Genomic DNA, 22,728 nt, shown 5'->3' with positions numbered 1-22,728 from the left:
AACACTGAGTATGGAACAAGCAATGCTTATATAACTTAATAGTGCAAAATCAACTTTAAAAAAACAAACGAAAAAACATCAATGGTATAGAAAAAAAATTTAAATGAAAAATTGAATGCCCTCTTTTCTATTTGCAGCCTTCTGAGGTAAATATCAAAACAAACTTTTTTCCGCAGGCTAATAATGAACTTGAAAATAAAATAATAATGAATGAGTCAAACATTCAAGCCTTGAAGTAACAAGAGAAAGTGCATGAAAAAAAACCTTAATTATTGCTCAGTTTTCTACACTGATTTGCTTTAACGCTAAATATGGAACAAGCAATGCTTATATAACTTAATAGTGCAAAATCAACTTTAAAAAAACAAACGAAAAAACATCAATGGTATAGAAAAAAAATTTAAATGAAAAATTGAATGCCCTCTTTTCTATTTGCAGCCTTCTGAGGTAAATATCGACATTAACTTTTTCCACAGGCGAATACATTTGAAAATAAAGTAACAATGAATAAATCAACCATTCAGGCCTTTTTACTGCTCGGTTTGCGACTTGGTAGCAAGCGGTGTATATTGTAGCGTCCCGGAAGAGTTAGTGCTGCAAGGAGTTCTGGGTATTTGTACTGTTGTGTTTATGTTGTGTTACGGTGCGGATGTTCTCCCGAAAATGTGAAGTGAAGTGAATTATATTTATAAAGCGCTTTTCTCTAGTGACTCAAAGCGCTTTACATAGTGACACCCAATATCTAAGTTACATTTAAACCAGTGTGGGTGGCACTGGGAGCAGGTGGGTAAAGTGCCTTGCCCAAGGACACAAAGGCAGCGACTAGGATGGCGGAAGCGGGAATCGAACCTGCAACCCTCAAGTTGCTGGCACGGTCACTCTACCAACTGAGCTCTACCAACTGAGCTATGTGTTTGTCATTCTTGCTTGGTGTGGGTTCACAGTGTGGCCCATATTTGTAACAATGTTAAAGTTGTTTATATGGCCACCTTCAGTGTGACCTGTATGGCTTTTGAATAAGTATGCCTTGCATTCACGTGTGTGTGTGTGTGTGTGTGTGTGTGTGTGTGTGTGTGTGTAAAAGCCGCATATATTATGTGAATGGGCCGGCACGCTGTTTGTAAGGAGGAAAACCGGACATGACGACAGGTTGTAGAAGAGGCTAAAGGCATGCCCCAATATTGTTGTCCGGGTAAAAATCGGGAGAAATTTGGGAGAATTGTTGCCCCGTGAGATTTTCGGGAGGGGCACTGAAATTTGGGAGTCTCCCGGGAACATTGGGAGGGTTGAGAAATATGAGTATTAGCGGTGAATGCGGTGTACCGGCGGGCCAGCTCTAATGTTAATTGGAAATTGCCTCAAGGGCCAAATGAAATTACAGGGCCAGAGTTTGACACCCATGGCATAAATGGAAGAAGATTAAGAGCTATTCAGTAGGAATTAAGGTCCGAGCTTACATCACACTCAAATTTTTACTGCATCCCTTTGGTAAGTGCCAGAGTGAGAAGAGGTTTTAAAATAATTAGCGCATGCTTACTTTTACCGCATGCCTTTGGTAAGCACAGGAGTGGGAAGATGTTTGTAATTAATTAGCGCCCCGGAGGCAATTCAAGGAAATACGGTATTCCTATTGAAATGAAGAATGACCATAATTCTCACAAAACAACGGAATGGAAGTTAGGGAAAATGTATTTTCACGTCCTTGCCATTTCCGGGCTCTAAATGGCGGTCAGGGTGTCAAACTTGTTGGATTACCTAATCAGACTTGTGAGAGGCATGATTTATGATCTACAATAAACTTACAGGAAGATGTAAACCATTTTAAAAGTTAGAATGCATTAAAAAAACAATCCATCCGTTGTCATGTTTGTAAGGATTGTCAGCGATAGGCAAAATAAAAAAAAATAAAAAGTGCAGTTCCCCTTTAAAAGCATAAATTATGACTAAAATTGCAGAGCTGTATTTTTAATCTGCACCTAAATTGCTTTGACAGTTTCGTTAAACATATTAGTTATTATGATTTATTATTAATTTAGTTAGAATGTGTTTATTTTAACACTGCGTGATTGTATGTATATATTTTGTATCAGTTTTTTTCACCCCCTGTTTTTGCCGTATTTCTTTTTGTAATCAACCTGACCTAAACCTTAGATAATAATCCGTGGGAATAACACATGCTTTCATATAATTTGGCAAGGTTTATCCTTTTAAACTGTAAGCAGGTTACTACATTTTCCGGACCATAGGGCGCACTGCCAATGAATGGTCTATTTTTTAAATTTTTATTTATTAGGCGCACAGGATTATAGGGCGAATTAAAAGTCATATTTTTTTTCTAAATTGAAAACACTTCCTTGTAGTTTACATAACATGTAATGGTGGGTCTTTGGTCAAAATGTTGCATAAATAATGTTTTACAGATCATCTTCAAGCTGCTTTCTGGCGGTCTCTTAAGGATGCGCCGTTTTGTGGGCGGTCTTGTTTACGAGGCTCACCCTTGGCAATGTTTTCTCCCCGTCACCTTTGTTGTAGCGGTGTAGCGTGCAAGGACGTGAGTGGAAGAAGTGTCAAAAGATGGAGCTAACTGTTTTAAAGATATTCCGACTTTACTTAAATCAATAACGGAGCCGCATCTCCTCATCCGGAAACAACGTGTCCCGTTAAAAAACCGTCCGGCCGGAACTCTTAACAACTAAAGTTCCTTGGGTGAATAATGTAATCTCACTACACCGGTATGTTTTAGTGCTTTCATGGCGAGTTTCCTGACAGATATAAGTAAGAACTCTACGCTACTTTATATTAGAAAGGGCAACAGCGGAGGATGAATGTCACATAAGAAGATGGAGAAAAAGAAGTTTATCGGCTACGGATAACAAAGGCGGATGCGCGTAACTTTTCAGGACTTATGCAGATCCCACATACAGATCAGCAGGTACCAGAAAGTAAGAAAAGTTGCTTTTGCGTAATATTGCGAAACAAAACGCACACTATAATACTTATATGTTGAAGCACAATACAATCCATAATGCGGTGCGGCTTCATAGCTTACCAAAGTCATACTAAAACATTTCGATGGATTTTGGTCCGCGGCGTGTAATGTTCTGTCTTCAATGGAACCTATAAAAGGTTTCTTGTTTACTTGAGATATATTGCAATTATAGTGCAGTCTACACTTATCTCTTATGTTTGACTGCCATCTACTTAGTCATACTAAAACATTTCGATGGATTTTGGTCCGCGGCGTGTAATGTTCTGTCTTCAATGGAACCTATAAAAGGTTTCTTGTTTACTTGAGATATATTGCAATTATAGTGCAGTCTACACTTATCTCTTATGTTTGACTGCCATCTACTTGTCACACTTATTACACCATGTACCAAATAAATAAATAAATAAATAAATAAATGGGTTGTACTTGTGTAGCGCTTTTCTACCTTCAAGGTACTCTAAGTGCTTTGACACTATTTCCACATTTACCCATTCACACACACATTCAAACACTTGATGGAGGGAGCTGCCATGCAAGGCGCTAACCCGCACCCATCAGGAGCAAGGGTGAAGTGTCTTGCTCAGGACACAACGGACGAGACGAGGTTGGTACTAGGTGGGGATTGAACCAGGGACACTCGGGTTGCGCACGGCCACTCTTCCACTGCGCCACGCCGTCCCTCAAATAAAATAGCTTTGAGGTGAGTAAGCACAACCAAACTTATTCCTTACATTAGGCGCACTGTTATAAGGCGCACTGTCGAGTTTTGAGGGGGAAAAAAAATATTTTAAGTACGCCTTATAGTCCGGAAAATATCCATCCATCCATTTTCTACCGCTTATTCCCTTTCGGGGGTTGCGGGGGGCGCTGGCGCCTATTCTCAGCTACAATCGGGCGGAAGGCAGCGTACACCCTGGACAAGTCGCCCCCTCATCGCAGGGCCAACACAGACAGACAGACATTCACACTCACATTCACACACTAGGGCCAATTTAGTGTTGCCAATCAACCTATAATTAGTTATAATTATTGAATACAATTAAAATCAAGAGTATGATTACTTATCCAGTGTTAATATTTGAGTTGGTCCCGGGCCTTTCTGTTAGTGGAGAAGTTACCTCCCGGTAACAGTTCGAGATGCCACCTCAGTAGAAGCATTTAAGTCTCACCTTAAAACTCATTTGTATACTCTAGCCTTTAAATAGACTCCCTTTTTAGACCAGTTGATCTGCCGTTTCTTTTCTTTTTCTTCTATGTCCCACTCTCCCTTGTGGAGGGGGTCCGATCCGATCCGGTGGCCATGTACTGCTTGCCTGTGTATCGGCTGGGGACATCTCTGCGCTGCTGATCCGCCTCCGCTTGGGATGGTTTCCTGAACGGGACTCTCGCTGCTGTGTTGGATCCGCTTTGGACTGGACTCTCGCGACTGTGTTGGATCCATTGTGGATTGAACTTTCACAGTATCATGTTAGACCCGCTCGACATCCATTGCTTTCCTCCTCTCCAAGGTTCTCATAGTCATCATTGTCACCGACGTCCCACTGGGTGTGAGTTTTCCTTGCCCTTATGTGGGCCTACCGAGGATGTCGTAGTGGTTTGTGCAGCCCTTTGAGACACTAGTGATTTAGGGCTATATAAGTAAACATTGATTGATTGATTGATTGAAGTTGGGCCTCAAGGCCTTTACACAACCTTTACCCTACCTATACCTTGAGATATATCAGCATTTAATGTGGCAATATTGGTATTTTGTCCCACTGAGCATGTAACACTAGAGTGCTATTAATGACTACAATGTTTGACAGTATCTGTCATTCCCCACAGGTGACTCCATCTTCAAGGTGCACTTTTTCACCCCAAACTTTTCCCCCCCGGGAGCCGTCGGTTGCTACGACATCTTCCTCTGCCAGTGTTTCGGAGACCACGTGACTCATCGCGACCCGCCGTTGATCTACGACCTCTTCCGCGACCCTTCGGAGTCGCGCCCGCTCACTCCCGAAACGGAGCCGCGCTACGCCGAGGTCCTCCGTCAGACCGCCAAGGCCGTGGAGAGGCACCGGCGCTCCGAACAGAACGCTCCGACCCAGATGACCTGGGAGAAGATCCTGTGGAGGCCCTGGCTTCAGTCCTGCTGTGGAACATTCCCGTTCTGCGGCTGCAAAGAAGACACCAAGTTAGTGGGAAACAAAATTTGACAATTTAAACGAATTTCAATTTCATTAGGACTAAACTAAACCGGCCGTATTGGCATGTGTTGCAATAATATTTCATCATTGATATATAAACTATCAGACTGTGTGGTCGGTAGTAGTGGGTTTCAGTAGGCCTATTAGAGGCCTACTGGAATTAGATGTTCTTATTTAAACGGAGATAGCAGGTCCATTCTGTCATACTTGATCATTTCGCGATATTGCTATATTTTTGCTTAAAGTATTTAGTAAAGAACTTCGACGATAAAGTTTGCAACTTTTGGTGCTGATAAAAAAGCCTTGCCTGTACCGGAAGTAGCAGACGATGTGCGCGTGACGTCACGGGTTGTGGAGCTCCTCACATCCTCACATTGTTTACAATCATGGCCACCAGCAGCGAGAGCGATTCGGACCGAGGAAGCGAGGATTTCCCCATTAATTCAAGCGAGGTTGCCATCCATCCATTTTCTAATGCTTATTCCCTTTTTGGGGTGGCGGGGGGCGCTGGCACCTATCTCAGCTACAATCGGGCGGAAGGCGGGGTACACCCTGGACAAGTCGCCACCTCATTGCAGGGCCAACACAGATAGACAACATTCACACTCACATTTACACACTAGGGCCAATTTAGTGTTGCCAATCAACCTATCCCCAGGTGCATGTCTTTGGAAGTGGGAGGAAGCCGGAGTACCCGGAGGGAACCCACGCATTCATGGGGAGAACATGCAAACTCCACACTGGATTTGAACCCAGGACTGCAGGACCTTCGTATTGTGAGGCAGACGCACTAACCCCTCTGCCACCGTGAAGCCCTCAAGCGAGGATGAAAGATTGTCAGATGAGGAAAGTGAGAGTGAAGGACTACAAAAAAAAGGACAATACAGTAGAAGCGATTTAGATGTTATTAGACAAATTTACTAGGATAATTCTTGAAAACCCCTTATCTGTTTATTGTTATACTAGTGTTTTAGTGAGATTATATGGTCGTGCCTGTACAACCTGAAGGTCGGCCCCGCATCTTTCTTCAGCACCAGTCGACGGGTGGTGGCGATGCCCATATCTGCCTTTTGCAAGAGACCCTCTTCAAAACACGATCTATCGAAATGATCGCTGCATAATACTCTGTACTTTGTGTGTGTGGTCCAATCCAACAGTGTTCGCTTGACAACTCTGTTCCATAGTAAAGCTACACCGTCATCTTTCAGGAATGTAAACAATGAAACACCGGCTGTGTTTGTGTTGCTAAAGGCGGCCACAATACACTGTTTCCCACCTACAGCTTTCTTCTTTGACGTCTCCATTATTCATTGAACAAATTGCAAAAGAGTCAGCAACACAGATGTCCATAATACTGTGGAATTATGCGATGAAAACAGACGATTTATAGATGGGATCGGTGCTGTAACAAAATGTCCTCTACAAGCGTGACGTCACGCGCACGCGTCATCATACGTTTTAGCATTGTACTTCCACGCAAAATTAAAAATTGCGATCTAGTAAACTTAAAAAGGCCGTATTGGCATGTGTTGCAATGTTAAGATTTCATAATTTGTATATAAACTTTCAGACTTCGTGGTCGGTAGGAGTGGCTTTCAGTAGGCTTTTAGCATGACTGCAAGAAAATACAGCTCAGGATAAAAAAAAAAGTTGTAATTTACACTGTAAGCCACTAGAGGGCAGTATCAGACTATGTATGGATTAACTTGTTTGACCACCCTTTAATTTTGAAGTATTGTCTTTGGCCTTTTTTATTTCAATTCTTGTTAGTAATTCAAGGATAATCCTTAGGTTTTTAAGTTATATTCAATGTCTCAGGCAAAAGATCCAAGTTTAACCACCGTGGTATTCTTTTTGTTGTGTATGCTTGGCGTTTGTCCACAAGCTGCAAAAGAGTGGCTTTATGTACATACAGTATACACTTTAGATATGATATTCCTAATTAAATGTGTATAAGTTGCATTAAAAGTGTGCTTACAACAGCTTGTGCTGTTATTGGTCAATTTCATTTAATACTGAATACAGAACATTGTGATTCATGCAATGTTTTTTGGACAAGCGGTAGAAAATGGATGATGGTGACTATTTTGCTTAGTGTGGTTCTGTCTGGTGAAATAAAGTGTATCTACTCACCCTTTGAGAACCTTTGACACTTAATGCAGTGTTCCTCAACCACTGGTCCAGGGACAGGTGCTCCTTTGTGATTGATTGGTTCTTTAATTAGTAGATTGCACAGTTCAGTACATATTCCGTAGAATTGACCGCTAAATGAATACGTTTTTCAACTTGTTTAAATCGGGGTCCACGTTTATCAATTCATCTCACTTTATTGCAGAATCCAACGTTCAAGTAGACCTACAAATCTCACATAGTACATAAAATAAAGAATACAGTATAAAAGGCATTATGTCACATAATATTAAAATTTGTCTTACCGAGTCGCATTTTCTCCAACTTAACTTTTGCCTGTCCCACTAGACATACAATTGTGATCAAAATTATTCAACCCCCACACAATTTTGGTGTTTTAGCAAGTTGGACATTTATTCTGTATTTTGTTTATAGTCATATCAAATAAAGATGTGTCAAATAGACAACTTCAATTGTAACACTGTATTTTACAAAATACCAAAAAAGGACATTTTTCTTAATATCTCATTGACAAAATGATTCAACCCCTTAGTTCCATGCATCTTTAGTACTTAGTAGAACACCCTTTGGCAGTAATGACATCCTTCAAAGGTGATACCTAAGCTTCTTGCAAGCATCTACAAGTATTTTAGCCCATTCCTCTTGGGCAAAGGCCTCCAGTTCATTCATATTCTTGGACTTGCGTGCTGCAACTGCCTTCTTCAAGTCCCACCACAGCTTTTCTAGAGGATTTAGGTCTGGGGACTGTGAAGGCCACTCCAGAGTCTTCCAGCCCTTCTTCTGCAACCACTCTGATGTTGACTTGGAGGTATGTTTGGGATCGTTGTCCTGTTAGAAGGTCCAACGTCTCCCAAGCCTCAGCTTCGTCACTGACTTCATGACATTTGCAGCTAATATATCCTGCTAGGAAATAGAATTCATAAAGCTGGAGATTCCCGGTACCTGAGGCAGAGAAACAGCCCCAGAGCATGATTGACCCCCCACCATGCTTAACAGTAGGCAAGGTGTTCTTCTCTTTGTAAGCTTCATTTTTTTCTCCTCCAGACAACATTGATTCATAGGCCCAAAGAGTTCCACTTTTGGCTCATCACTCCATAGAATCAATCAATCAATCAATCAATGTTTATTTATATAGCCCCAAATCACAAATGTCTCAAAGGACTGCACAAATCATTACGACTACAACATCCTCGGAAGAACCCACAAAAGGGCAAGGAAAACTCACACCCAGTGGGCAGGGAGAATTCACATCCAGTGGGACGCCAGTGACAATGCTGACTATGAGAAACCTTGGAGAGGACCTCAGATGTGGGCAACCCCCCCCCTCTAGGGGACCGAAAGCAATGGATGTCGAGCGGGTCTAACATGATACTGTGAAAGTTCAATCCATAGTGGCTCCAAGACAGCAGTGAGAGTCCCGTCCACAGGAAACCATCTCAAGCGGATCAGCAGCGTAGAGATGTCCCCAACCGATACAGGCGAGCGGTCCATCCTGGGTCCCGACGAACGGTCCATCCTGGGTCTCGACTCTGGACAGTCAGTACTTCATCCATGGTCATCGGACCGGACCCCCTCCACAAGGGAGGGGGGGACATAGGAGAAAGAAAAGAAGCGGCAGATCAACTGGTCTAAAAAGGAGGTCTATTTAAAGGCTAGAGTATACAGATGAGTTTTAAGATGAGACTTAAATGCTTGAAAAGTTAACAAAACCTTTGAGGTTGGTCCAGATGATTTTTGGCATACTGGAGTCTATTTTTCTTGTGCCTGGTAGTCAGAATTGGGGTGCGCCTGGGAGTTCTGGCATGTAGGCCTTCATCTCGTAGTGCACGCCTTATTGTCTGGGACAAAACCTGCGTTCCGCCCTCTGCAATGTCCGGTTGTAGTTCCTCAGCTTTTACCCGGGGGTTTTTCACCACTGTACACTTCAAATACCGGACAGCAGTTGCACACAGCATCCTCTTTCTACCACGCCCAGGTAGTGTTTCCACTGTGCCTTTAGCCTTAAACTTGAGAATTATGCTCCCAACTGTGTCTCTTGGAATGTATAATGTATTTGCTATTTTCTTATATCCATATCCTTTCTTATGAAGAGAAATGACCTCCTCTTGACTTCTTTGACCACTCCCTGGACTTCACCATGTTGCAAATACGCCATTGAAGAAGCTGAGCGTCACAGTCTTTTTCAATCAGTTTAATTATTGCTCGTTATGGTTCTAATCACATCTACAGGTGTTTTCAACACCTGATTGAAAATACCTCATTCAAATTCTGTTCTTTAGAGTTATGATCTTCAAGGGGTTGAATAATTATGTCAATGAGAAATTAAGAGAAATGACACTGTTTGGTATGCTACAAAATATAATGTTGTAATTCAAGTTGCATTTGTCTATTTATCCATCCATCCATTTTCTACCGCTTATTCCCTTTTGGGGTCACGGGGGGCGCTGGCGCCTATCTCAGCTACAATCGGGCGGAAGGCGGGGTACACCCTGGACAAGTCGCCACCTCATCGCAGGGCCAACACAGATAGACAGACAACATTCACACACTAGGGCCCATTTAGTGTTGCCAATCAACCTATCCCCAGGTGCATGTCTTTGGAAGTGGGAGGAAGCCGGAGTACCCGGAGAATGCATCTTTATTTGATATGACTAGAAACAAAATACGGAATAAATGTCCAACTTGCTAAAACACCAAAATTGTGTGGGGGTTGAATAATTTTGATCACAACTGTAGTAATAAAAAACCGAGTGTGAAGCGACCGGAATGAGAATCAGCACCTCCAAGTCCGAGTCCATGGTTCTCGCCCGGAAAAGGGTGGAGTGCCATCTCCGGGTTGGGGAGGAGACCCTGCCCCAAGTGGAGGAGTTTAAGTACCTAGGAGTCTTGTTCACGAGTGGGGGAAGAGTGGATCGTGAGATCGACAGGCGGATCGGTGCGGCGTCTTCAGTAATGCGGACGTTGTATCGATCCGTTGTGGTGAAGAAGGAGCTGAGCCGGAAGGCAAAGCTCTCAATTTACCGGTCGATCTACGTTCCCATCCTCACCTATGGTCATGAGCTTTGGGTCATGACCGAAAGGATAAGATCACGGGTACAAGCGGCCCAAATGAGTTAACAGGTCTCTCCCTTAGAGATAGGGTGAGAAGCTCTGCCATCCGGGAGGAACTCAAAGTAAAGCCGCTGCTCCTCCACATCGAGAGGAGCCAGATGAGGTGGTTCGGGCATCTGGTCAGGATGCCACCCGAACGCCTCCCTAGGGAGGTGTTTAGGGCACGTCCAGCTGGTAGGAGGCCACGGGGAAGACCCAGGACACGTTGGGAAGACTATGTCTCCCGGCTGGCCTGGGAAAGCCTCGGGATCCCCCGGGAAGAGCTAGACGAAGTGGCTGGGGAGAGGGAAGTCTGGGTTTCCCTGCTTAGGCTGCTGACCCCGCGACCCGACCTCGGATAAGCGGAAGATAATGGATGGATGGATGGATAGTAATAAGCTTCTTTATAGATGTATAATACAACTCCTGATAGGAAATAACCATTTGTTATATCTTCATTAAAGGGGAGAATGCACATTAATGAACATATAAGATGGAAATGTGCCAGTTTGTGGCCAAAGGCTCATTTTTATCTGCAGAATGGACCTGGATATATACGACAAGTCCATAAAAAGTTAACTTTGACACAAACGTTACAATAAAATGCACAGACTCGGTCGGATATAACAATAAAAACTAAAATAGAGAAGCATATAAAACAGCAGGTTGCTGCTTGACCTCAGCTCAGGACAGATCAAGAAATAAAGTCATCATTGTGTTGAAAGTGCTGAAAGAAAATAATAATACACATCTCCGTTGGCCTAGTAGGTAAAAGTGCACGCACTATTGAATTAACAGATGTGTTTCATGTATGCATGAAAATGCACCAAAAAGCATACAAAAGGGCTTCTATGTATAAAATATTGCAAAAAAATATGAATGCATAACTTTTGGACTGGAAATCTATTTTCTAGTTTTATTATCGAGAAACGTGGTTTCCCACACCCGTAGAAACACCCCTCCGACTTTCAGGTACCACCATATATCCATCCATTTTCTACCGCTTATTCCCTTTTGGGGGCGCTGGCGCCTATCTCAGCTACAGTCGGGCGGAAGGCGGGGTACACCCTGGACAAGTCGCCACCTCATCGCAGGGCCAACACAGATAGACAGACAACATTCACACTCACATTCACACACTAATTTTAGTGTTGCCAATCAACCTATCCCCAGGTGCATGTCTTTGGAGGTGGGAGGAAACCGGAGTACCCGGAGGGAACCCACGCATTCACGGGGAGAACATGCAAACTCCACACAGAAAGATCCCGAGCCTGGATTTGAACCCAGGACTGCAGGACCTTCGTATTGTGAGGCAGACGCACTAACCCCTCTGCCACCGTGAAGCCCTACCACCATATATTCTCACTAAAACACTAGTAACACAATAAGCAGATAAGGTGTTTTCCAGAATTATCCTAGTAAATGTGTCTAATAACATCTGAATCGCTCCCACTGCCCTCGTCTTTTTTTTTCTTTCTAGTCCTTCACGGTCACTTTCCTCATCCACGAATCTTTCATCCTCGCTCAAATTAATGGGGAAATCGTCGCTTTCTCGGTCCGAAACGCTCTTGCTGCTGGTGGCCATGATTGTAAATAATGTGAGGAGCTCCACAACCGGTGACGTCACGCGCACATCGTCTGCTACTTCCGGTACAGGCAAGGTTTTTTTTTATTAGCGACCAAAAGTTGCGAACTTTATCGTCGATGTTCTCTACTAAATCCTTTCATCAAAAATAAGGCAATATCGCAAAATGTTCACGTAGGAGACATAGAATGGACCTGTTATCCCCGTTTAAATAAGAAAATCTAATTTCAGTAGGCCTTTTAAAAAGGGTTGGCTGAACAGCTATTAAGGTACGGCGCAATCGGCGCCCATGTTAACTACCGAACCATAACTTAAAAGGGTTGGCTGAACAGCTATTAAGGTACGGCGCAATCGGCGCCCATGTTAACTACCGAACCATAACTTAAAAGGGTTGGCTGAACGACTATAAGGACTAAAAGGCAGACTGCTTTTCCACTTATTACAGATAATTCATTAAGGATTCAGCTTTTTGTAGTTTTACATTTAATCATGTGGTGTTTTCTGCCGAGGCATTCCCTGATGTCTTCAAAAATTTCTCAAACCAATTAGTTTGAATGATCAAAAAAGTCATGAAATTTCAAAGTCCAAGGCTTTTGTTTTTATTCAAATTTGTCAGTTTTCTTTACTGGCAGAGACTTATTGGATAGCCAATCAAAATTGCCCGTCAATGGTAAATCTTGTATGTAATATCACTTCTTAGCAGCACTTTGCTTCTAACTGTTGCTTTGACATGTTTATTATCTGGGAGACTGACACAGGCATTTAGGATCCATACACCATCCTGAATCACGGAAACAACTAAAATGTTTTTTTCTCACACACACACACACACACACACCACGTACATGTGAGAGACAACAATTTTAGTAGTATGTGTGCAAGGATTTCAGTAATGTGAGAGCATTTTAGTAGTGTGTGAGAGCTTTTCAGTGGTGTGTGTGAGAGCTTTTCAGTAGTGCGGTGGTTCTCAAATGGGGGTACGCGTACCCCTGGGGTTACTTGAAAGTATGCCAAGGGGTACGTGAGATTTTCAAAAATATTAAATTAGTAAAATAACACAAGTTGTGCGAGTTTATATTAATTCATCAAAATGCCTTCAAAGAGTTGAAGTATTTTTGTTTAGGGCTGTATTTAATTAGGAAATGTGAGCAAAGAAAATATGAATCCAAAATGTTTTTATGTTTAAGAACTCTGGATTTTTTGAAAGTGTCAAAAAGTTGGGCTTTTTTTCAAAGTGTCAAAGTGGGGATTTTTTGGTCCAAAAAATGCCAAGGGCTACGTGAGATTTTTCTAAAATATTCTAAAAAATAGCAACAATTCAAAAATCCTTAAATATATTTATTGAAAAATACTTCCAGAAAATATGGATGTAAGTTCATAAAATGTGAAAAGAAATGCAACAATACAATTTTCAGTGTTGACAGCTCGATTTTTTTGTGGACAAGTTCCATAAATATTGATGTTAAAGATTTATTTTCTTGTGAAGAAATGTTTAGTTGATGAATCCAGATGGATCTATTACAATCTCCAAAGAGGGCACTTTAAGTTGATGATTACTTCTATGTGTAGAAATCTTTATTTATAATTGAATCCCTTGTTTATCTTTCATCAAGTTTTTTGTTATTTTTATATCTTTATTTTTTTTTTCAAATACTTCAAGAAAGACCACTACAAATTAGCAATATTTTGCACTGTTATACAATTTAATACATCAAACGGATGACATAGTGCTATTTTATTTCGTTATCCCTTTTATTCAACCAAAAGTGCTTTGCTCCAATTAGGGGGTACTTGAATTAAAAAAATGTTCACAGGGAAATCACTGAAAAAGGTTGAGAACCACTGCAATAGTATGTGAGAGCTTTTCAGTAGTTTATGTGAGAGCTTTTCAGTAGTGTATGTGAGAGCTTTTCAGTAGTGTATGTGAGTGCATTTCAGTAGTGTATGTGAGAGCTTTTCAGTAGTGTATGTGAGTGCATTTCAGTAGTGTGTATAAGAGGTGTTTCAGTTGTGTGTGTGTGTGAGAGAGAGAAAAACATTTCAGTTTTTATGTGAGAGCATTTCAGTAGTGTATGGAAGAGGTCATTCTAAATGTCCCTATTTGGCCCCCCATACTATCTGAGCCCTTTGTCTTCATAATAAAGTTACTCTGAGAAACACTTTGTGTGCATTTTTTTTTTTCAACTACTTGGAGTCACAATTGTTGCTTGTGTTTACATTAAAGTGTGTAATATATACAACAACTCATGTTAATGTGCAGGAGCTATGAGGAAAAAAAACATACAAAAGGATTGACTGCTATATGGCTCCCCCTTGTGTTTATAAAAGGAAGCGTTTCTAAGACGTGACTAGTTTGTCTCTCGTTGCCAGCCATCCTTTTCTACCGCATGTCCCTCTCCGGGTACACCCTGGACAAGTCGCCACCTCATCACAGGGCCATTTTTGATAAACATAATTTTATTTTTTGAATATTTTAAATATTGTGAGTGTAAATAAAATAAATATATTTTACATATTTTAAATATTGTGAGTGTAAATGGAGTTGATGTAAGAGCCTACAAAACCGTCATTGGTTTCGTGATGTCTTTAACAGACTTAACATTAAATGTATTAACTTTTGTGGAAGGTTGAACATGAAATAATTTCCTTTCATACAATGACTTTTTTAAAACATGTATTATGAAATCATTATTTGCAATGTGCCATGTGGTTTAATCAGCATCTACAGGACTGCTTGGTAACTTATTAGTTAGGCCTTGTTAAAAAAAAAAAACAAAAAGGAGGCGTGGCTTCAGCAGTGTCATCTGACATAGGCATCAGTAGAGTTGGGCGATACTGCACATTTTGGTATCGGTTCGATACCAAGTAACGTACAATACCGATACTTTTTACCTTGAACATTTTAACATGCCTGAATGAGTTTAATTATTTTCCGAATCAAAATATATATTTTATCAACTTATTTTTGAATGATCAAGCAATAAATACATGCAGCAATATAACAATATTCCAATAATTGCCTTACACGATGATACATTTTGATTTAAAAACGGCAATAAATAACTTAGGTTGTGCACTCTAAGATTATCAATCAATGTTTATTTATATAGCCCCAAATCACAAAAGTCTCAAAGGACTGCACAAATCATTACGACTACAACATCCTCGGAAGAACCCACAAAAGGGCAAGGAAAACTCACACCCAGTGGGCAGGGAGAATTCACATCCAGTGGGACGCCAGTGACAATGCTGACTATGAGAAACCTTGGAGAGGACCTCAGATGTGGGCAACCCCCCCCCCTCTAGGGGACCGAAAGCAATGGATGTCGAGCGGGTCTAACATGATACTGTGAAAGTTCAATCCATAGTGGCTCCAAGACAGCAGTGAGAGTCCCGTCCACAGGAAACCATCTCAAGCGGATCAGCAGCGTAGAGATGTCCCCAACCGATACAGGCGAGCGGTCCATCCTGGGTCCCGACGAGCGGTCCATCCTGGGTCTCGACTCTGGACAGTCAGTACTTCATCCATGGTCATCGGACCGGACCCCCTCCACAAGGGAGGGGGGGACATAGGAGAAAGAAAAGAAGCGGCAGATCAACTGGTCTAAAAAGGAGGTCTATTTAAAGGCTAGAGTATACAGATGAGTTTTAAGATGAGACTTAAATGCTTCTACTGAGGTAGCATCTCGAACTGTTACCGGGAGGGCATTCCAGAGTACTGGAGCCCGAACGGAAAACGCTCTATAGCCCGCAGACTTTTTTTGAGCTCTAGGAATCACTAATAAGCCGGAGTCTTATGAACGCAGATTTCTTGCCGGGACATATGGTACAATACAATCGGCAAGATAGGCTGGAGCTAGACCGTGTAGTAATCGAGACGAGACGTAACAAACGCATGGATAATGATCTCGGCGTCTTTAGTGGACAAAATGGAGCGAATTTTAGCGATATTACGGAGATGAAAGAAGGCCGTTTTAGTAACGCTTTTAATGTGTGACTCAAAGGCGAGAGTTGGGTCGAAGATAATACCCAGATTTTTTACAGAGTCACCTTGTTTTATTATTTGGTTGTCAAATGTTAAAGTTGTATTATTAAATAGAGGTCGGTGTCTAGCAGGACCGATAATCAGCATTTCCGTTTTTTTGGCGTTAAGTTGCAAAAAGTTAGCGGACATCCATTGTTTAATTTCATTAAGACACGCCTCCAACTGACTACAATCCGGCGTGTTGATTAATAAGATTAATAAAACACAGAGCAATCTTATTGTTTTTTATTTATTTTATTGAACAAACATACATTTATAATTCACACAAAAGTCAAGGCGCTTTCAAAATCAAGGAAAGAAAAGGAAAAAAATATAGACAGAATAATAATACTAAAAAATATATGCAAAAAAAGGGCTACCTAAATTACTTTAAATGTTTTTAACAAGGATATCAATTTAAGGGATTTTGTAATCTTAATAATCATCCAAGATTTGATTGATAATTGTAACCGATTAAGTCAATTAGAAAATGTAGGCTTTACTTTCATAAATCGGCCAAGGTTGAACAAATTAACCTTTTAATAAGGACCCAAATAAGTTTTGCATTGAATATTGAACAAGCAAGGCTTATATAACTTTAGTGACATGCAAAATCCAGTTTCAAATAATAATTACAAAATATCAATGGCATATCAACTAAAATTTAAATAAAAATTGAGTGCCTCTTTTCTATTAGCAGCATTCTGGGGTAAATATTAAAATAAACTTTGTCCACAGGCTAATAATACATTTTGAGAATAAAATAACAATAATAAATGAATCAAACGTTCAAACCTTGAAGTAACAAGAGAAAGTGCAGGAATAAATTGTTAATTATTGTTCAGTTTGCTACACTGATTTGCTTGAACAATGAATATGGAACAAGCAATAATTATATAACTTAATAGTGCAAAATCAACATTCAAAAAACAAACGAAAAAGAAAATAAAAGGTCAAATAAATACAATTTCAATAAAACATTTAATGCCTCGTTTCTATTTGCAGCCTTCTGAGGTAAATATTACATTTTTCCACAGGCTAAGAAATCTTAAAATAAAATAATGAGATGGATGGGGTTGGTGGTGGGGGGCGGGTTTTGGTGGTAGTCAGTGCTGCAAGGGGTTCTGGGTATTTGTTCTGTTGTGTTTGTTGTTTTACGGTGCGGATGTTCTCCCGAAATGTGTTAGTCATTCTTGTATGGTGTGGGTTCACAGTGTGGCGCATATTTGTAACAGTGTTAAAGTTGTTTATACGGCCACCCTCAGTCTGACCTGTATGGCTGTTGAGCAAGTATGCATGGCATTCACTTAAGTGTGTGTACAAGTCACATATATCACGCTGTTTGTATGGAGTAAAAGCGGACATGACAACATATTGTAGACAACGCTAAAGGCAGTGCCTTTATAGTACCGGCGGGCCAACTCCAATGTTAATTTGATATTGCCTCAAGGGCCAAATGAAATTGGACGGCGGGCCAGAGTTTGACACCCACCCTTTATTGCTCTATCAGACTTTATGCAATATGTTGTGTTGGGACTTTCTGCTGACAGATTAGTGTGTTAGTAGACAGGAATGTTCCTTGTTGGGTGTTGTTCACGCTGATATCGATACATCGATATTTGTATCAATGTTGGTATCGATATTATTGTATTGAACCACCCACCCTTTATTGCTCTATCAGACTTTATGGCTCATGTTGTGTTGGGACTTTGTGCTGACAGATTAGTGTCTTGGTAGACGAGAATGTGCCTTGTTGGGTGTTGTTGATGCCTATATCGATACATCGATGTTGGTATCGATATTGGTATTGTATTGAACCACCCACCCTTTATTGCTCTATCAGACTTTATGGCTCATGTTGTGTTGGGACTTTGTGCTGACAGATTAGTGTGTTAGTAGATGAGAACGTGCCTTGTTGGGTGTTGTTGACGCCGATATCGACACATCGACATTTGTATCGGTGTTAGTATCGATATTGGTATTGTATTGAACAACCCAACCTTTATTGCTCTATCAGACTTTATGGCTCATGTTGTGTTGGGACTTTGTGCTGACAGATTAGTGTGTTAGTAGACGAGAATGTGCCTTGTTGGGTGTGGTTGCGCCGATATCGGTACATCGATATTTGTATCGATATTGGTATTGTATTGAACCACTCACCCTTTATTGAGTAGAGAAGAATATGTCTTGTTGGGTGTTGTTGACGCCGATTTCGATACATCGATATTTGTATCAATATTGGTATCGATGTTGGTATTGTATTGAACCACCCACCCTTTATTGCTCTATCAGACTTTATGCAATATGTTGTGTTGGGATTTTCTGCTGACAGATTAGTGTTAGTAGACAGGAATGTTCCTTGTTGGGTGTTGTTCACGCTGATATCGATACATCGATATTTGTATCAATGTTGGTATCGATATTATTGTATTGAACCACCCACCCTTTATTGCTCTATCAGACTTTATGGCTCATGTTGCGTTGGGACTTTGTGCTGACAGATTAGTGTGTTAGTAGACGAGAATCTGCCTTGTTGGGTGTTGTTGATGCCTATATCGATACATCGATGTTGGTATCGATATTGGTATTGTATTGAACCACCCAACCTTTATTGCTCTATCAGACTTTATGGCTCATGTTGTGTTGGGACTTTGTGCTGACAGACTAGTGTGTTAGTAGATGAGAACGTGCCTTGTTGGGTGTTGTTGACGCCGATATCGATACATCGACATTTGTATCGGTGTTAGTATCGATATTGTTATTGCATTGAACCACCCACCCTTTATTGCTCTATCAGACTTTATGGCTCATGTTGTGTTGGGACTTTGTGCTGACAGATTAGTGTGTTAGTAGACGAGAATGTGCCTTGTTGGGTGTTTTGACGCCGATATCGATATTTGTATCGATGTTGGTATTGTATTGAACCACTCACCCTTTATTGCTCTATCAGACTTTATGGCTCATGTTGCGTTGGGAGTTTGTGCTGACAGATTAGTGTGTTAGTAGACGAGAATGTGTCTTGTTGGGTGTTGTTCACGCCGATATCGATATTTGTAGCAATGTTGTATCGATATTGTATTGAACCACCCACCCTTTATTGCTCTATCAGACTTTATGGCTCATGTTGTGTTGGGACTTTGTGCTGACAGACTAGTGTGTTAGTAGAGAAGAATATGTCTTGTTGGGTGTTGTTGACGCCGATATCGATACATTGATATTTGTATCGATGTTGGTATTGTATTGAACCACTCACCCTTTATTGCTCTATCAGACTTTATGGCTCATGTTGTGTTGGGACTTTGTGCTGACAGACTAGTGTGTTAGTAGGGAAGAATATGTCTTGTTGGGTGTTGTTGACGCCGATATTGATACATCGATATTTGTATCAATGTTGGTATCGATATTGTTATTGCATTGAACAAACCAGCCTTTATTGCTCTATCAGACTTTATGGCTCATGTTGTGTTGGGACTTTGTGCTGACAGATTAGTGTGTTAGTAGACGAGAATGTGCCTTGTTGGGTGTTGTTGGTGCTGATATCGATTATTGATATTTGTATCGATGTTGGTATCGATATTGTTATTGTATTGAACCACCCACTCTTTATTGCTCTATCAGACTTTATGGCTCATGTTGTGTTGGGACTTTGTGCTGACAGATTAGTGTGTTAGTAGACGAGAATGTGCCTTGTTGGGTGTTGTTGATGCTGATATCGATATTTGTATCGATGTTGGTATCGATATTGGTATTGTATTGAACCACCCACCCTTTATTGCTATATCAGACTTTATGGCTCATGTTGTGTTGGGACTTTGTGCTGACATATTAGTGTGTTAGTAGACGAGAATGTGCCTTGTTGGGTGTTGTTCATGCCGATATCGATACATCGATATTTGTATCGATATTTGTATCGATGTTGGTATTGTATTGAACCACCCACCCTTTATTGCTCTATCAGACTTTATGGCTCATGTTGTGTTGGGACTTTGTGCTGACAGATTAGTGTGTTAGTAGACGAAAATGTGTCTTGTTGGGTGTTGTTCACGCCGATATCGATATTTGTATCAATGTTGTATCGATATTGTTATTGTATTGAACCACCCACCCTTTATTGCTCTATCAGACTTTACGGCTCATGTTGTGTTGGGACTTTGTGCTGACAGATTAGTGTGTTAGTAGAGAAGAATATGTCTTGTTGGGTGTTGTTGACGCCGATATTGATACATCGATATTTGTATCAATGTTGGTATCGATATTGTTATTGCATTGAACAAACCAGCCTTTATTGCTCTATCAGACTTTATGGCTCATGTTGTGTTGGGACTTTGTGCTGACAGATTAGTGTGTTAGTAGACGAGAATGTGCCTTGTTGGGTGTTGTTGGCGCCGATATCGATATTTGTATTGATGTTGGTATCGATATTGTTATTCTATTGAACCACCCAGCCTTTATTGCTCTATCAGACTTTATGGCTCATGTTGTGTTGGGACTTTGTGCTGACAGATTAGTGTGTTAGTAGAGAAGAATATGTCTTGTTGGGTGTTGTTGACGCCGATATTGATACATCGATATTTGTATCAATGTTGGTATCGATATTGTTATTGCATTGAACAAACCAGCCTTTATTGCTCTATCAGACTTTATGGCTCATGTTGTGTTGGGACTTTGTGCTGACAGATTAGTGTGTTAGTAGACGAGAATGTGCCTTGTTGGGTGTTGTTGGCGCCGATATCGATATTTGTATTGATGTTGGTATCGATATTGTTATTCTATTGAACCACCCAGCCTTTATTGCTCTATCAGACTTTATGGCTCATGTTGTGTTGGGACTTTGTGCTGACAGGTTAGTGTGTTAGTAGACGAGAATGTGCCTTGTTGGGTGTTGTTCATGCCGATATCGATACATCGATTATTTGTATCGATGTTAGTATCGATATCGGTATTATATTGAACCACCCACCCTTTATTGCTCCATCAGACTTTATGGCTCATGTTGTGTTGGGACTTTGTGCTGACAGATTAGTGTGTTAGTAGATGAGAATGTGCCTTGTTGGGTGTTGTTGACGCCGATATCGATACATCGATATTTGTATCGATGTTAGTATCGATATTGGTATTGTATTGAAGCACCCACCCTTTATTGCTCCATCAGACTTTATGCATTATTTTGTGTTGGGACTTTGTGCTGACAGATTAGTGTGTTAGTAGACGAGAATGTGCCTTGTTGGGTGTTGTTCACGCCGATATCAATGTTGTATCGATATTGTATTGAACCACCCACCCTTCATTGCTCTATCAGACTTTATGGCTCATGTTGTGTTGGGACTTTGTGCTGACAGATTAGTGTGTTAGTAGACGAGAATGTGCCTTGTTGGGTGTTGTTGACGCCGATATCGATACATCGATATTTGTATCGATGTTGGTATCGATATTGGTATTGTATTGAACCACCCACTTTTCATTGCTCTCAGACTTTATGGTTCATGTTGTGTTGGGACTTTGTGCTGACAGATTAGTGTGTTCTAGAGAAGAATGTGCCGTGTTGGGTGTTGTTGACGCCGATATCGATGATGTATCGATATTATTGTATTGAACCACCCACCCTTTATTGCTCTATCAGACTATGGCTCATGTTGTGTTGAGACTTTGTGCTGACAGATTAGTGTTAGTAGACGAGAATGTGCCTTGTTGGGTGTTGTTCATGCCGATATCGATGCATCGATATTTGTATCGATGTTGGTATCGATATTGGTATTGTATTGAACCACCCACTTTTCATTGCTCTCAGACTTTATGGCTCATGTTGTGTTGGGACTTTGTGCTGACAGATTAGTGTGTTAGTAGACGAGAATGTGCCTTGTTGGGTGTTGTTCACGCTGATATCGATACATTGATATTTGTATCAATGTTGGTATCGATATTGTTATTGCATTGAACAACCCACCCTTTATTGCTCTATCAGACTTTATGGCTCATGTTGTGTTGGGACTTTGTGCTGACAGATTAGTGTGTTAGTAGACGAAAATGTGCCTTGTTGGGTGTTGTTCACGCCGATATCGATATTTGTATCAATGTTGTATCGATATTGTTATTGTATTGAACCACCCACCCTTTATTGCTCTATCAGACTTTATGGCTCATGTTGCGTTGGGACTTTGTGCTGACAGATTAGTGTGTTAGTAGACGAAAATGTGCCTTGTTGGGTGTTGTTCACGCCGATATCGATATTTGTATCAATGTTGTATCGATATTGTTATTGTATTGAACCACCCACCCTTTATTGCTCTATCAGACTTTATGGCTCATGTTGTGTTGGGACTTTGTGCTGACAGATTAGTGTGTTAGTAGACGAAAATGTGCCTTGTTGGGTGTTGTTCACGCCGATATCGATATTTGTATCAATGTTGTATCGATATTGTTATTGTATTGAACCACCCACCCTTTATTGCTCTATCAGACTTTATGGCTCATGTTGCGTTGGGACTTTGTGCTGACAGATTAGTGTGTTAGTAGACGAGAATGTGTCTTGTTGGGTGTTGTTCACGCCGATATCGATATTTGTATCAATGTTGTATCGATATTGTATTGAACCACCCACCCTTTATTGCTCTATCAGACTTTATGGCTCATGTTGTGTTGGGACTTTGTGCTGACAGACTAGTGTGTTAGTAGAGAAGAATATGTCTTGTTGGGTGTTGTTGAC

The 22,728-nt window shown here is 40.9% G+C and overlaps 1 protein-coding gene across 3 annotated transcripts in view; it reads left to right on the top strand.

The window, feature by feature from the left end:
• arsh (arylsulfatase H) overlaps positions 1-22,728 on the top strand; it is a 136,170-nt gene that overhangs the window by 52,695 nt on the left and 60,747 nt on the right. For 2 of the 3 annotated variants that reach the window (XM_061879026.1, XM_061879027.1), the window contains exon 11: positions 4,814-5,162. In XM_061879026.1, coding sequence (XP_061735010.1) covers positions 4,814-5,162 — 349 coding nt within the window. Of the gene's footprint in view, positions 1-4,813; positions 12,271-12,341; positions 14,161-22,728 lie in introns of those variants that run through there. The other variant, XR_009802878.1, reaches the window with a different exon arrangement.

This window comes from Nerophis ophidion, linkage group LG19 (genome assembly GCF_033978795.1).
Source record: "Nerophis ophidion isolate RoL-2023_Sa linkage group LG19, RoL_Noph_v1.0, whole genome shotgun sequence".
Taxonomy (NCBI): domain Eukaryota; kingdom Metazoa; phylum Chordata; class Actinopteri; order Syngnathiformes; family Syngnathidae; genus Nerophis; species Nerophis ophidion.
Note: the sequence above shows the minus strand (reverse complement) of the source record. Positions and strands in the feature narration are given on the sequence as shown.